The 14856-nt window shown below is 37.0% G+C and overlaps 2 protein-coding genes and 3 non-coding genes across 6 annotated transcripts; all 5 read right to left on the bottom strand.

Moving 5' to 3' along the window:
* Nucleotides 1-1251: 1251 nt before the first annotated feature.
* Nucleotides 1252-1412, bottom strand: LOC135148156 (U1 spliceosomal RNA). The gene has a single exon (XR_010286048.1). It is a non-coding gene; the product is annotated as a U1 spliceosomal RNA (small nuclear RNA).
* Nucleotides 1413-5324: 3912 nt separating this feature from the next.
* Nucleotides 5325-5485, bottom strand: LOC135148145 (U1 spliceosomal RNA). Its single transcript, XR_010286037.1, has one exon. It is a non-coding gene; the product is annotated as a U1 spliceosomal RNA (small nuclear RNA).
* Nucleotides 5486-6074: 589 nt separating this feature from the next.
* LOC108195557 (uncharacterized) lies at nt 6075-8225 on the bottom strand. Its single transcript, XM_064082225.1, has 3 exons — nt 7808-8225; nt 7580-7672; nt 6075-7488 (listed from the first exon to the last, which is right to left on the bottom strand). The coding sequence occupies exons 1-3, from the start codon at nt 7856-7858 to the stop codon at nt 6556-6558; spliced, it is 1077 nt and encodes a 358-aa protein (XP_063938295.1). The 5' UTR covers nt 7859-8225; the 3' UTR covers nt 6075-6555.
* Nucleotides 8226-10295: 2070 nt separating this feature from the next.
* Nucleotides 10296-10376, bottom strand: TRNAL-AAG (transfer RNA leucine (anticodon AAG)). Its single transcript has one exon. It is a non-coding gene; the product is annotated as a tRNA-Leu (tRNA).
* A 758-nt stretch (nt 10377-11134) lies between these two features.
* On the bottom strand, nt 11135-14830 carry LOC108193256 (SNF1-related protein kinase regulatory subunit gamma-1-like). 2 transcript variants are annotated; one of them, XM_017359839.2, is made up of 7 exons: nt 14693-14813; nt 14361-14552; nt 13454-13626; nt 12917-13111; nt 12556-12831; nt 12130-12290; nt 11135-11736 (listed from the first exon to the last, which is right to left on the bottom strand). In XM_017359839.2, exons 2-7 carry the CDS (start codon nt 14545-14547, stop codon nt 11439-11441), a joined length of 1290 nt encoding a protein of 429 aa, XP_017215328.1. In that variant the 5' UTR covers nt 14548-14552; nt 14693-14813; the 3' UTR covers nt 11135-11438. The 2 variants fall into 2 exon arrangements, with proteins under 2 accessions (XP_017215328.1, XP_017215329.1); XM_017359840.2 differs by having other exon boundaries at nt 11152-11736; nt 14361-14547; nt 14693-14830.
* Between the last annotated feature and the right edge of the window lie 26 nt (nt 14831-14856).

The raw sequence follows: 14856 nt of genomic DNA, 5'->3' as shown, positions 1-14856 counted from the left end.
GGTCCATCGAGTGTTTAATGGACTCGCTGAGAACAAGCTTGTTATCCTTCCACCGACAAGAGAGGGAAGTGATCGCTGCTCTGTGAAGCCAGCCTAGCGCTGTGCCTACCCCCGAGCCTTCACCCAGTGGCCAAGGCACAACTCCATACTTGGAATGGGCAAGCCTGTGCATATCTCAGCAAAGCCCGACCGTCTGAATCAAGCCAAACTCCAACCAACTTAAAGCTCTCACTTGAGTTACAGGCCCCCGCTACAAGGCCCAGCTGGTTGACATGTCTTCATTTCTCTCTACATGAATAGATGTTGATTCATTTACTTAGCCGGTGTGGGTTCTTTTTCTTCTTTCTCTTTTCCATCATATGTCTCCAATGTGAAATTATATACAGCTATTAACGGCAAATATGAAGCACATGGCTTTTTAAAGTTCCACAACTTAAGTGATCAAACTCGAACTACTAAATCGTTGTGGTGTCATCGGTCAAGTAAAAACATGCAAGTGAATTACGTAAAACATGAAGCACATGGCCTTTTGCCTTGTAAAGTTCCATGACTTAAGTGATCAAAGTCAAACTACTAAATCGCTAATTAGTATGTCGTTGTGGTGTCATCGGCCAAGTAAAAACATACAAAGTGAATTATGGAAAATAGGGAAAGCAAGAATCAAGATACCAACCAAGCAATACTTCACTATAATGCACACTGTAGTAGAAAATAAATGTTAAAATTATTTCCAATTTCATTATTTCCAACTTCAAATATGTTTTTATTTGTATCCTTCAGAACCCGGCATGCGAAGTAGATAATAAATGTTAAAATTAAATAATTACTTTCAGGAGATAAAATAAATTTGAACTAGATTTGGCGTGGAGCTGCGCGAGCGCAGGCTCCACTTAGCACAAATTGTAGGCATATCTACCAATCGAGCAGACCATAGGCGAGTACCCATCCTCAGTGTAAGGAAGCCTCGGCCCTTATTGATCAGCCATCGACGCCAAGTGCGTGCCTTATCCTGTACGCTTGCATCTTCCTCTCATCTTATAGCTCCTCTCCATCCCCTATTCTCTCATATTCTCGATGTGGGAACACAAACATACCAACAAAACTCAACTCTCACTGGGCCTGTGATTTGCCAACTAAAAATCCATCCTTGTTATTTTACTTAACTCTCACTTCGTGTCCTTTGGCAACGAATAAATGTTAAAATTAAATAATTCCTTTCTGGAAATAAAAATAAAGTTTAACTAGAATTGGCGTGGAGCTGCGCGAACGCAGGCTCCACCTGGCACAAATTATGACATAGGCTCCACCACTTGGGTAGACCTTAGGCGAGAGCCCTTCCTCAGTGCAATGGAAGCCTCTAACCTAGGCCATGGCCCTTCTTGATCAGCCATCGACCCCGTCCAGGTAAGTACTTTGGAAGGTTGCAGCCTCCTCTTTATTTATAGGTCCCTGTTAGGCTAATGTTTTGTTCCTTCTCGATGTGGGTTCCCAAGGGTATATCTTTCAAGTATTAACCATGCCCCTATTCTACAACCATGCTTTATACAAAACTTGAAGAGCCAAAAAACCCCTGCTAAACCCAAAAGATCAGTGACTGTTTTTTTAGTACTAGCCTTTAACCCCGTGCAAAGCACGGGCGGGTATATGATTCGTAATTTATTAATTATAATTTAATTCTTTACTCCATTTTATTAGTATTTTAGTATTAATGAATTGGATTTTAGTTAAATTATATTAACCAACTCGTTATATTTTCTAACGGAAATTTAGCTTTCACAATTTATTATCTATCTATAAATATTTTTCTATATTAATATGTGACAGTTTATTATTCAATTTAAATCAAAATTTTCATATTTCATATATCTTCATATGTTACGTAATGGCTCGTGTTTGTAATGAAATAGAATACGTAAGTGTTAAATTTCGAGTAGAATACGTTATAATTAAAAAGTAGCGTCTTTAATTATTTATATGTATTTTAGACAAAAGATATTCAAAATTGTATATTTATAATTAGTTATACGTTTATCTATAAGTAATTTTTAATATTAATATATGTTATTAACAGTAGTTTCACCTTTTTTTTTAACTAATTATAAATTATATTTAAAAAGATATTAATATACATGAGGAGTGTTTTTAGTATATGAAACTGTTTAATAGATATCTACTTGCACAGTTTGATATAAATCGCCATCTCTCTCGTGCAATGCTATGCAACAGGATGACAAAGTGAAACTTTCTTTGCCTCTCCCTCTCTCTCTCTCTCTTCTCCCCCTCCCTCTCTCCCTCTCTCTCTCTCTCTTCTCCCTCCCTCTCTCCTTCGGATAGATAATACCCAAGTACAAATGTGGATATCAGACCCCCTTGCGCCATGTTTGCTGAACTTCAGTTGCAAACACTAGAACGCGTTTTCTTTTATGTTCTTGGAAGAATGCTGTTACATTGAGCTTTGATTCTGAAGTTTCCCAAGGTTAACATTGAGCTTGATCTCCCATTGTATTACAAGCTTTGCGGAATGCCTCAAAACATTTCTAACTACTCATCCACTGTCAAGGTTCAGTCATTTCTTCACCTGTTACTCATCAATTGTCAAGTCATATGTTAGTTTTGATTTTTATTATTTCATACTCTTACTTCTCACATATTGAAGGACTAAGATCAACTTTTTAAGGTCTCCATATTACTCATCAATTGTCAAGTCATATGTTAGTTTTGATTTTTATTATTTCATACTCTTACTTCTCACATATTGAAGGACTAAGATCAACTTTTTAAGGTCTCCATATTACTGTTAAGGTCTTTAAAGATCATCCACTCTTTCCAACTCCCACTCAGAACATCAACTTTTTTCTTACTATGAACACATAAACTACAAACCAACAACGAAATTGAGCTAGAATTTTTCTCAAACCTTCTGACTATAATGTTCCACTCCTAAAAATTTGAGACTCGTATTGCAGGAGTTGCTCCAAACAAAACTAAACTCTCATTTGGCTGTGTTACAATTTCTTGTAACAATTCAATGCACTCTTTACTACTCCCTCTCAGTGTGTCAATTTTTTACACTGCTGAAAATTTAAGACTCGTATTGCAGGAATTGCTCTAAAGGAACAACCCTCCAAAAATAGGCTGAGCATTCTTATAGCTGAGCGTCCGTCTGTGTTTATTAACCTTGCGATGTGGGACTCTCTTACAATTACGAAGTACGAGTACTACGAATATACAATCCCATCTAGTGGCCAAAACAGGCCAACACTTTTTAAATTTTTCAGTGAATAGATTATCTGTTGTACTTCGGTATTTGTTTAAATTTTTATTACACTAATATTTTCTTTTTTTGTCAGGTTTGTCACACTAATATTGTTTATTGAAAAATTGTGGATTTTACGAGGAACTTGGATTTGGGCTCGGAAGGCTCACACCTAGCTATAGTTCTAAAATTCCCCTTTGCGGATTAATCTCGTGCAAGGTGCCTCCGCTTCAAATTTTAAAATGGAATATAGTCACTATAATTTTTCTTGACTGATTTTTAATATGCGGTTAATCACCGTAAATTTTCTTAATAAAATTAACAAAATCTGATTAATCCCCAACCATCCAATTAATCCCTCTAATCAGCATATCCCGATTACAACCATGCACCCAACTAAAAACTGAGAAAATTATGCTTATAAAAATAAAATAAAAAAAGAACTTGCACTAGAGTTGGTGTGGAGCTAACCTTACTAACTTGAATACAAGGGTAAGTTGTTTCAAAATGATGAGGATATACCAACTTCATTAAGGATGGGTAAAGCTAACCTTAATGGGCACAAAACAAAGCTCAAACTAGTACATATGTTCAATTTGTTGCTGAAAGAGGAGTTTCAGGGAGAACAAAAACTATGTTAGTTGCTACAATTTTCAATTACTAAACAAGCACACAATTAATTACTTCTTGCCTGTCATTAATCTTAAAATCATTATGAACTAGTTTTGGTGGGGTTCATGGGGTTTCCGAGAAGTTTTTTGGTAGTGGAGGAAAAGTAAAAAAAGCTGGTATCTTCTTGCGACTTTTAACTGCTGCTTTAAAATAAGAATCAGAACATTAACACTATCAATCAACCAAGCTAAAAATTAAGATTTAAGACTAGATTTGGCGTGTAGCTGCGCGAACGCGAACTCCACCCTATTTATCTATGGTTGATAAATAAGCTGCATAACGCAAGGAGCCAAACATTCTTTTATATAGCGAAAATCTCATATGTTGATTTCACAAAATTGTGGAATTTCGTTTTGGCTCCGAAGTTTTGATCATGGCTCGTTGGTGATGCACTTACAACTCAGCCCTACCAAGAGTCTCATCAAGATCCAAAAAAATTAAAATTGTGGCATTTCATTTTGGCTCCGAAACCTCTATCCTGTCTCGCCGTTAGTTTATTTATTACAGGATAACTCAGCTAGCGAGTCTCATCAAGGTGAAAAAAAAATGAAAAAATTGTAGCATTTCATTTTGGCTCCGAAGCTTCAATCCTAGCTCGCCGTTGGTCCACTTATTACAGGCTAACTCAGCATTATCGAGTCTCATCAAGATGCAAAAAATTAAAAATTGGTTGTTGGTTTCACTGGCCACTTATTACAAACCAACTCAACTACCAAGAGTCGCATCAAGGTGAAAAAAAAAAAAAAAATTATTGGCTCCCAAAAAAAAAAATCCCGCACCATTCATTGCGGGATCAGATGGGCCGGGGTTAATGTCCATCTTATGGGCCGGAGTTAATGTTCATCCCTAAGTAAAAATGGGTGCAATATAAAACTATGTTCTCTTCTAAAACTAATAAATGTTAAAATTAAATAAAGTTGAACTAGAATTGTCGTGGAGCTGCGTTTGCCACTTAGCACAAATTATGACGTAGGCATATCTACCAATCGGGCAAGGAAGACTCAAGCCTAGGCCACGCCCTTACGCCCTTATTGATCAGCCATCGACGCCACAAATTAGGACGTAGGCATATCTACCAATCGGGCAGACCTTAGGCGAGTGCTCATCCTCAGTGTAAGGAAGCCTCGGCCCTTATTGATCAGCCATCGACGCCAAGTGCGTGCCTTATCCTCTACGCTTGCATCTTCCTCTCATCTTATAGCTCCTCTCCATCCCCTACTCTCTCATTTTCTCGATGTGGGAGGAGAAACATAGCAACAAAACTTAACTCTAACTTGGCCTGTGATTTGCCAACGAAAAATCCATCCTTGTTATTTTACTTAACTCTCACTTGGCGTGTCCTTTGGCAACGAATAAATGTTAAAATTAAATAAAAATAAAGTTTAACTAGAATTGGCGTGGAGCTGCGCGAACGCAGGCTCCACCTGTCACAAATTATGACGTAGGCTCCACCACTTGGGTAGACCTTAGGGGAGAGCCCTTCCTCAGTGCAATGGAAGCCTCTAACCTAGGCCATGGCCCTTCTTGATCAGCCATCGACCCCGTCCAGGTAAGTACTTTGCAAGGATGCAGCCTCCTCGTTATTTATAGGTCCCTGTTAGGCTGATGTTTTGTTCCTTTTCGATGTGGGTTCGGAAGGGTATATCTTTCAAGTATTAACCATGCCCCTATTCTACAGAGTACAAACCATGCTTTATACAAAACTCGAAGAGGCTAACCTAGGCTAAAACCTCTGTTGAACCCATCTTATAACTAAGTCTCCATCACAGCTTCATTGGTCTTAAACATTCAGATCCATGTTGTAATGTTTAGTAAAACGAACAAATAGCACTTTTTTCTTAAAGATGAAGACCTATTCTTTTTGTTGGTTGTGTAAATCGGTGGACTGAAGTGTGAACCCTATATAGTTTAATATATGGTGAGTCGCTGAAACGTTAGACCAGGAATGGAGCTACCTGATGATTTCTGTTTACAGTGATTTTCTACTATAGTGTGGAAGGCGTGTTCATACTTCATATCAACTACTTTGTTTTTCCAAAAAAAAAAAAAAAGCAAAGAAAACTAAAATGTGGGTGAGCTCAAGCTTGCAATTGAAGTATCTATGGTGATAGCATTTTTACACTTGGGAGTTATCACAGCTACGATATCTTGTTTAATAACTTCACGAGGGCTCGTGTATTCATGTATTATCAAAAACTTCATATACTAGACTAGATATCTTGAAGTTCAGTCCTCCCCAACAATATTCAGTTATTCACCATGTAATCTACACTCGTGGTGGATCTGTTGCATATACAAATTTCTAGCAAATACCCGTGTCATCATCGCTACCTGACTGGCAACTAATACAAATTGCTAGATTTATCTGTGATGCAATTGTAACTGATAGAAATTATTGTATCACGTTCGTACTAGAAGAAATTTGAATGCGGTGGCATAGGGCAATCAGCCCTTAGTTAAACACCGCAATGTTAAGTGAGGTTGAGTTTTAGAAAGGAGTTGAGCCAGTTCAGAGGTTACCATATACGATTTAAACTGAACCGGTCTATAATGAAACAGTCTCCAGCAGATAATTAGCCAATTCATACTAATGTTTCTTGTGAGATGTGATCTGCTTGCTCGTATGCCTAAACTGAAGCTCCTGTATCGAAAGATCTTCTCCTGATTAGCAGACATGTGATATCTGAAGGGTGAGCATTAGTATTGTCAGGCTTGCACAGAACAAAATCTGGCCTGTGGAGCGACAGGTTCATTCGTTCCTCCCCCACGTTTAGTGCAGTGGCATCAAGCAAAACATGCCAGGAATTCCTATGCGCTTCAGAAACCCAATGCATAGAGTATTTGGTGCCATCTACATCAGCTGGATATGAAAATAGACCCTTTGGAGTGTGCTTACTCTTCCTTCTGAAGTACTGGCTGAGCTGTGATCCACGGATCCTCAAATCCAACCAAGTCTCCGGTGCTGCAATCACTTTTGATTCCTTGTAACTTGCAAATTCTCTAATGTAATCATCTCCTTCCTTAATAATTGTCATGTAGTAATTCCCTCGGAAGAAGGGATAGCTCTCCCCAACCAACATCATTGCGTTTTTGTAGTTTGAAGTGAAGATAACAAGGTACTCCTCATCAGGTAATCCACACTGCTTCAAAACTTTATTTCTGGCTTGAATTTCTGGTATGGAGATGAAACTTCCTAAGAAGGACGACTTCTTTGTAAGAACGTCTTGAAGCCTTGACGGTTCTAACTGTGTTTTGTCTAAATCAGGATGGTTGCTTCCAAATGTTGGCGCCACTGAATCCCTAAAACCACCTCTGGGAGATTTTCGCTTGTCATCAGGCGACAGATGTGCAGGCTCTTCTTTGATGCAAAGATCATAAAGATCTGTCTTTTCTCCTCCTTCAACAAGCGCATTTGAGTATTCTGGATACTTGGCTAGAACATACTGTTCAACATAATTCATTTCTGTAGGTGTGATAGGCCCTGACCATCTCAAATCAAGACCATGGAGTGTTGAAATTGCTTCTGCTACTATATGAGCCGGAATCACCACGTGGGCTTTCTGTTTATAACAATTTTATATGATAGATCAGCTTCTGATATAGATGACCACTTGCATAAAACTGAAAAAAGACAGAATTTTTTTAATTTACCTTAAAAACCATACTGCTTGGCCTGCCATTTTCAGTTGGTGACCTTGGCTTCTGAGTAAACAGGGCTCTCCTCAGATCAACATCCATACTAGCCTGAAATGTTCATTATAAAATGTCAGAAATTCATCATTACAGAATAATTGAACCTTTTAATATAAATCTAACATAAAAAAAAAAAAAAAAGACTTTCTTTCTTAACATAACTGTAGAAGCACCTAATCTACTGACCTTTGATCTCTTATGTATTATAACTTGTTCTTCGCTGTTTCTCCCCATCATAAACTTATGATGTGAAATAATTATCTGTATGTCAACAGAACGTAACCACGACGTAACCTAATAATCTCTGTGGTGCATGAAATAACAGATATAGCTGTCGAAACAAAAGCCAACTCTATATTTCTCCAGGAGATGTCTCGTTGTCAATTTAGGCCTCGACCTGTATCAAGAATATGAATCTAAAGAAAGTTTTTCGGAACAATGAAGCAGCAGCTGGAGGAACAAACTCTAAAGAACTGGAAAATCCTGTTTCAGTAAACCTGTACTTGCATAGTTGAATTCGGATGAGGTATTAGTAATACTTATAAAGGAAGCTGCTTAGAAGAACATGATCACAAGGGAACCAAGGGACAAAGACCAAGCCATAGTTCACTTAATATTTAAAGAAATAAAGAGTTGGCTTCAAGGAAGCTATGTCAGTTGCTGTCATTGTGACAATAGCAAGGTTAACTATGGTTCACTTAAATCACTATACCTAAGGTTACATATTCTAAATAACATTGTTTATATTTATCGAGAATAATGTTTCCGAGATTTGAAAAATAATTTAGTTGGCTTTGTAAATTAACAACTGCGGTGTAGTTTTATTGAGATATCTCGAGTGAGCTAATCTCGGGAAACTCGTTCTCATATTAACAACGCGTTGAGATATCTCGGGTGAGCTAATCTCAGCCAACTCATTCTCATATTTACTGTGTAATTAATTTTTTTATTAAAAGAACATTATGCAAGTGGTGATTAGTTAAGTTTTCAGAAGTGTTGATGGAGACTTCTGCCAATGAAATTAGATGCCATGACTCATTATTATTTTTTAATTGTTGAAATTAATAATACAGAAGGATTTTGTATTCAACTTGAAATAAAATATATGTTTTCAATTTTGTGCTTTTTTCTGAAGACAGTGACAATCGAAACGACAAGTGGAATTTTTTTCTGTTGATGGAAACAATTAAAAGAACAACAAATAAAAGCATACCAACCGAAATGAGTGGGGCTGAAATGCAATTTAAAATGTTAGTCTCTACTGTTATTATAATTTTTAATCAATGGTGGTGATGACATTAAAGAATTCAGAGACTATATTTATTGCAGAAATGCCAAGCATTTCGTTATCAGATCGATAAAAGCAATGCACTGCAAGTTTTTTTCCATATATTTTTCATCTTGTCTCAGTGTGCTAGAGCACTTCAATCTTCAGAGATGCCTTTTACTGAAACACATTTCTCAAACTTAAGGTTTTGAGAGAATTGACGAGTTATTTTGTGTTCGGATTTAGAGATCCTAACACCAAAAAATAAGTTAAATACTAATACGAATAAATCTGATATGCATTTCAGGTCAAATGGCATGTCTGAGTGATAACAGAAAAAGCGAACATATACATTTAAGGTCGTGGTCCGACTCAAATGAGAACGCGACGTAGCTAGAATTGTGACGTTTTGCAATTTTCTTTCTTTTTTACTGTTTAGTAGTGTTCTCAGGTTATCATTTTGAAACTGATCTACAAACAGTTGCAGTTTACGACACAAAAATGGACTCGGGACAGGAAAATACGTTACAGGATATATAAAAATGGTAGCAAAACTAAAAACTGTTAAGGAGCATCCTGTAGTAAAATTTAGCAGCCGTACATATATACTACACTTAGTATAAATTAATATGTTCTGGTATATAGCAGCTGTATTCGAGCCAAGGTTGGAGGAACGTCAGTATGTCAGACTGTTGGCAACTCATTTTCGCAAGACAATGTTCACTAACTAATATTCTAAACATTTTTTTTCTGTCAAAAAAAAATATTCTTTTTGGAAATATTCCTTTTTTCACAATCTAGTATGAAAGCAGAGAAGGACTCTGTCTACTCTATAACTGGGGATTCACTCGGTTTTACCAATTCAAAGAAGCCTCGTAATGTTAGTTAGACTAGACTAAGATCGTGTTCCAGTGCTTGGTCGGATAAAATGGGATAAATTAGAACAGAAAGACTTTAACTCTTTCGTGTCATATGGTTGCAGCTTGCGTATAGACTAAATAAGATCCTCCTGAACCGAGATGGCAATTATAGGATTTTTACGACGTGTTCTTGAAACTTCCCTGCGAGTTTGACAATACAATTTGTAAACATGATGCTGTTATTTATGAGTTCGAACTTTTGTGATGTGGCCTCAGAAAGTCTAAAGCAAACTGAAAATCGTGGCAAGTCTGCAGCCAAATTTACAAGGATTTGAGTAACTCCGATGGCTTTTGGCAGAATTTTTTCGCCTGACTTATTTGTCATTGTTTGCAGAGCTCGAAATGTACACTGAACTCTACCAGAGAATGTCACAAGAAGTTGGCTAATTTTCGCTTCTGATTTCTGAAGCAAAAAGAAAAATATAACATAAGTGAAGCAACGGCAGCAAAAACTAAAATGTAGTAATAGGAAAATATGAAAAACTAATGTCGAGAGTGGGATTTGAACCCACGCCCTTTCGGACCAGAACCTTAATCTGGCGCCTTAGACCAACTCGGCCATCTCGACTTGTTGGCAAATTTTGAAATTCTTGATATATGTTCCCATCCTCCTGATTATCAGGTTTTGATTAGCTTTGTTCTAATCTAGTAGTAATGTTGAACTCTTGTTATCATAGCTTTTGGTGATGTTGCGCCGTAAAGTTTATCAAAGCAACTGCATTCTTGAAGGAATTTTAAAGAATTAATTTAAATTGACAGGACATCAGACAAGAAGATATGGCAATCAGACAAGAAAATCTTGAATAGATAAAAAGGACGGAAGATATGGAGACCATAGGAATTTGGAAAAGATGGCACCCGGAAGTAATTCATGTACAAAATGATTATTGTAATACTGTAAACAAAAGGATCTCTCCATAAAGTTTATCAAAGCAACTGCATTCTTGAAAGAATTTTAAGTTTCGTGATCGAAGGGAGGTACTCGACGGAGTATGCCAGACAGGCTGATGCTGCTAGTGTAACACAAGTATTATAGGATATGAATTAGCAAAAAAAAAAAAAAAGTATTATAGGATATGTGAAGTTGTTAATGAATCTTATGACAGTCTTGTTTGTTATTTGGACAGAAATGGTTCTGTTGAGTTTCTCTTGATGCAGATTTATCTGTCGAAAATTTCTCTTAATGCAGACTGAATTATAACCTTCAGCAGCTTAAAATCAAGATTTCATATATTACAATCAACTGAGACATTAGCTGTGACATATTTAATCCTGAGGTGATTAACAGATTAAGACTTAAAATGAAGAGAAGCAGTGGCCTTAATGTAAGCAAAAAACAATAATTCACATAATACAAGTAAAATACTTCCCAATTATGCATTTTATTCTCCGCCCACATCCTGATTCGAAGTTCTGGAGTCAGGAGACTCAGGACTATGACCGACAAAGTTAGATAAGTTACAATAAGCTTTAGCATAAGTTACTCCGATTCCAGTGACTCGTTTGCCTTTTTTCAGGTTACACAGACTGATAAGTAGTTGGAAGAAGAAATATACCGAGGAAATACAACAAAAAGGAGGTTAATATAAACTAAAGATCCCATCAGCTTATCTTTTCAAGATTTAAACCTTCAGACCCTGCTGTTGATTGGTGTAGGTAAAACTCCATCGAAGAAATCCCCAAAGTAACCATGAGGCTCGTGTACTAGCTTTGAAATGATATCTCTCAGAGTGATCACGCCACCTAGACTTCCCTCATCTTCAGCAACATAAATTCGGTGAATCTTCATAGAATCGAGCTTCATGATTACTTCTTTCAGTGTATCATTCCTTGTGCACATGACTATATCACTTAGTACTGGAGATGACTTTTGATTATCTTCAAGATAGCTTCTAACAGCAGAAAGGAAGTTCTTGGCTGTGATAGATCTGCGGCAATGCATGAAAATGATATAAATGAGAGATTCATAGTTCAGCTAATTAATTTGATCAAACACGTCAAAAATTCTATTCCTTGTTGTTCTCTTTTGCCAGAATATAGGTTATGTACCAGGTAGTTGAAACAGTGTGACAAAAGGATGCAAAAAGATTTAAAGAGATGACAAATATATCGTAAAGGCTTCTGTATCGTAAAAAGATTTAAAGAGATGACAAATATATCGTAAAGAGATGACAAATATATCGTAAACACACAACAAAGGCATCCAATCAAATGGTGTACAAACACTAGGTCTCGTATCGTTCTTCTGTATGTTGGCAGGCATACACGAAGACTGAAGAGGACTATATCTGATCAAGATCTGCAAAAGTTTGGTGACAAACCTATAATTTTTATAGATAGCAGGTGCAAGTAGAAGGTACTGAATGTCTCTGATGCTTATATTTCCAATTGCTTTGCCTCCACTTTCAACCACTGGCACTGCACCTACTGCCTTCTGCCTCATCAATTTAAATGCCTCCAGCACTGGCTTATCCTCGTACACCTTTAAAGAAGGAGAGCATTGAAGTAGTTCAGTCGGAAGCAAACTAACACATAATTGTTCACAAATTTGAAGCTAATATGCAGAGCCAGGAAGGCTTCACGAAGTCGACCAGTATATGAGGAAAGTACTGCAGTTTTTATTCATCATATTATAATCAATTATCCTTCTCACCCCTTAACCTTTGGTACACTACAGAGAGAATATATGATATGGTCAATCTTTATTGTATATCGATCGGATCAGAAAGATAAACAAGTGACAGTACCTTTATGACACGACTAGGCTTCATCAGAGGAAGACCAAGTTCAGAAAGTTTCTTAGTACCCCAACTTTCAAACCATTGCAGACCAGCACATTCCTCTAACATGTGAATTACGGCAGACTGGGTAATGATGTTCTCGATCATTCCTTCCCCAAGATTAACCACGGGAACACTCTTCATTCTGTATTTTGATAGCAGCAGAAGCATGGTCAAAAACGAGTTTTCTGACTGCAAAGCAAGGAAGGGAGCCCAGCGAAATGACCCTGATATGTCTCGGACCTGTGTAGTTGGATATTTGGGATTAAAAAGGGGGGGGGGGAAATGATTGACATTACACAGACAATAATATAGAAGCTTAACATACCTTGGCATTCTTATAAAATTCAGAGTTAGTCAAAGCCTCAAAAAAGTCTCCAGAGATTGAGGCCTCATCAAAAGGGTTTGCGCCTTTATATCTTGGAGAAGACATTCCAGAAGCTGCTCTTGCAATTGCAGGGCTCATGATTTCTTCTGATTCAGGTATGAAATCCGTGTTTGGTGATCCATCCTTCTTTTCTGACTGCAAAAGATTGAAAATGAAACTCATAATTCTCTGAATTTTGTTGCTGAAGGCTGTCTCGTTTATATCATCGAATGGACAGACAAATTCAGAAACAGAACTCGTGCTTCCTACAGTACCTAGATGCTCCAATTAGCAGCAACTAATAACACTTTAAACACGAAAACAATCAGGGTACTTTGCCTCAATACTGATTTTATTTCATATCAATTTCATCATTTGTCATTTAATTCAAGTTTGTTACCCTGTCATCAGCAATTAGGAAAACAAGATGTAAACTTCAACTCGAAAAGTAAAGATTTATCAAACAATTTATTTCAAGCTCTCTAAAGATATTCGAACCTGATGCAGAATCCATACAACAATGCCAGCAAACTCTATGATGCCCAGATATCTATCAATCCAAGTAGAATCCTCTGGTGCATCAACATCCACAACAGGAACACTAAGTATATTATGTTGGGCCATTAACTTCACAGCTTCAGCCACACTAGTATCCGAATTGATCTCAATAACTGCGAACAGCAACATTAATTTAAAGAAAAATTTAACAAAAATTGAATGTCTGATCATTCACTCAATAGCAATAAAATTACAACTCACGAATCAGATTTACACATCATAACACATATATTAAAGTAACGCCTATTAAATGAGAACCGAGACCAAATCTCGCCCTCTATTAAAATGAGAACCTGAGACCAAATCTCGACCTTTACGACACATTACTTTCAACAAAAATATTTAGATGTTTAATCATCCAATCAATAGTAATAAAAATACAACTCACTAATCAAATTGATATAATGACACAGATATATTAAAGCACACAGGGCGGATCTAGGATGTAAATTTGGGGGGGCACCAAGCAAATTTTCACAAAACAACTATATATTTTTAAATTTTGTGGGGGCACTTCTATAATTTTGTAAAATTTAAAATGGTGAAAAAATGTAAAAAAAAAATTTAGGGGGGACACGTGTCCCCCTTGCCTATTCCTATATCCGCCCCTGATAAGCACGACATCTATAAAAATGAGAACTATTTTTATAAGAACTGAGACCAAATCTCGACCTTTACGGCACATTGCTTTCAATAAAAAATCAACAAAAATAATTAGATGTTTAATCATCGACTCGATAACAATAAAAATACAACTCACTAATCAAACTTATACAGTGACATAGATATATTAAACCGCGAAGCCTATAAAAATGAGAACTTAGACCAAGTCTCGACATCACGATACCTTGAGAATCAGCAGCATGAGGGAAGGCCGAAACAGGGATGCTCTCAAAGCAAGCATTAAGCTTCTCAGAAGGACTGAGCTGAGGTTCTTGAATATCCCACAGATCCTCAACCTGCAAACCCAACTTTGCCTCTGGGCTTGACATCTCTGCACTTGCACTTCTTCTTGAAGTTCTAATCTCCTGCATCTATACTAAAACAGAATTGTTGAGCAAAATTCAGATAAAAGTTAGTGCAACTACAATCCCAAGTATCTTTTATTAAAATATTGTCTTTTCACTTTTGTTTGAGGCAGATTGGTAACAGTGCATGCATGAATGCATTATTGCTGACCTGAAATGTGAGCTTTGCTTGTTTTTATCTGGACAATTATTGAACGGTGGAGATAGTGTTGTGTGTGTAAGATAGTGTGATGATGCAGGTGCATGGTCAAAGAGTGACCCGTTATTTTCTGGAAACCATCCATGCTTATCCGCATTTTAATCACCCCCGTTGTT

Source organism: Daucus carota, chromosome 7, assembly GCF_001625215.2.
Source record: "Daucus carota subsp. sativus chromosome 7, DH1 v3.0, whole genome shotgun sequence".
Lineage (NCBI taxonomy): Eukaryota > Viridiplantae > Streptophyta > Magnoliopsida > Apiales > Apiaceae > Daucus > Daucus carota.
The sequence above is the reverse complement of the archived record's forward strand: the minus strand, read 5'-3'. Positions and strand labels throughout refer to the sequence as shown.

Coding starts and splice junctions, on each gene's coding strand:
- LOC108195557 (XM_064082225.1), bottom strand. CDS start 7,858: ATGATGGGGAGAAACAGCGAAGAACAAGTTATAATACATAAGAGATCA. Junction 7,673..7,807: donor TAATACATAAGAGATCAAAG/GTCAGTAGATTA, acceptor TGAACATTTCAG/GCTAGTATGGATGTTGATCT. Junction 7,489..7,579: donor CAAGCAGTATGGTTTTTAAG/GTAAATTAAAAA, acceptor TGTTATAAACAG/AAAGCCCACGTGGTGATTCC.
- LOC108193256 (XM_017359840.2), bottom strand. CDS start 14,547: ATGCAGGAGATTAGAACTTCAAGAAGAAGTGCAAGTGCAGAGATGTCA. Junction 12,291..12,555: donor AGCCTAGTCGTGTCATAAAG/GTACTGTCACTT, acceptor CCTTCTTTAAAG/GTGTACGAGGATAAGCCAGT. Junction 11,737..12,129: donor GCTATCTATAAAAATTATAG/GTTTGTCACCAA, acceptor GCATTGCCGCAG/ATCTATCACAGCCAAGAACT.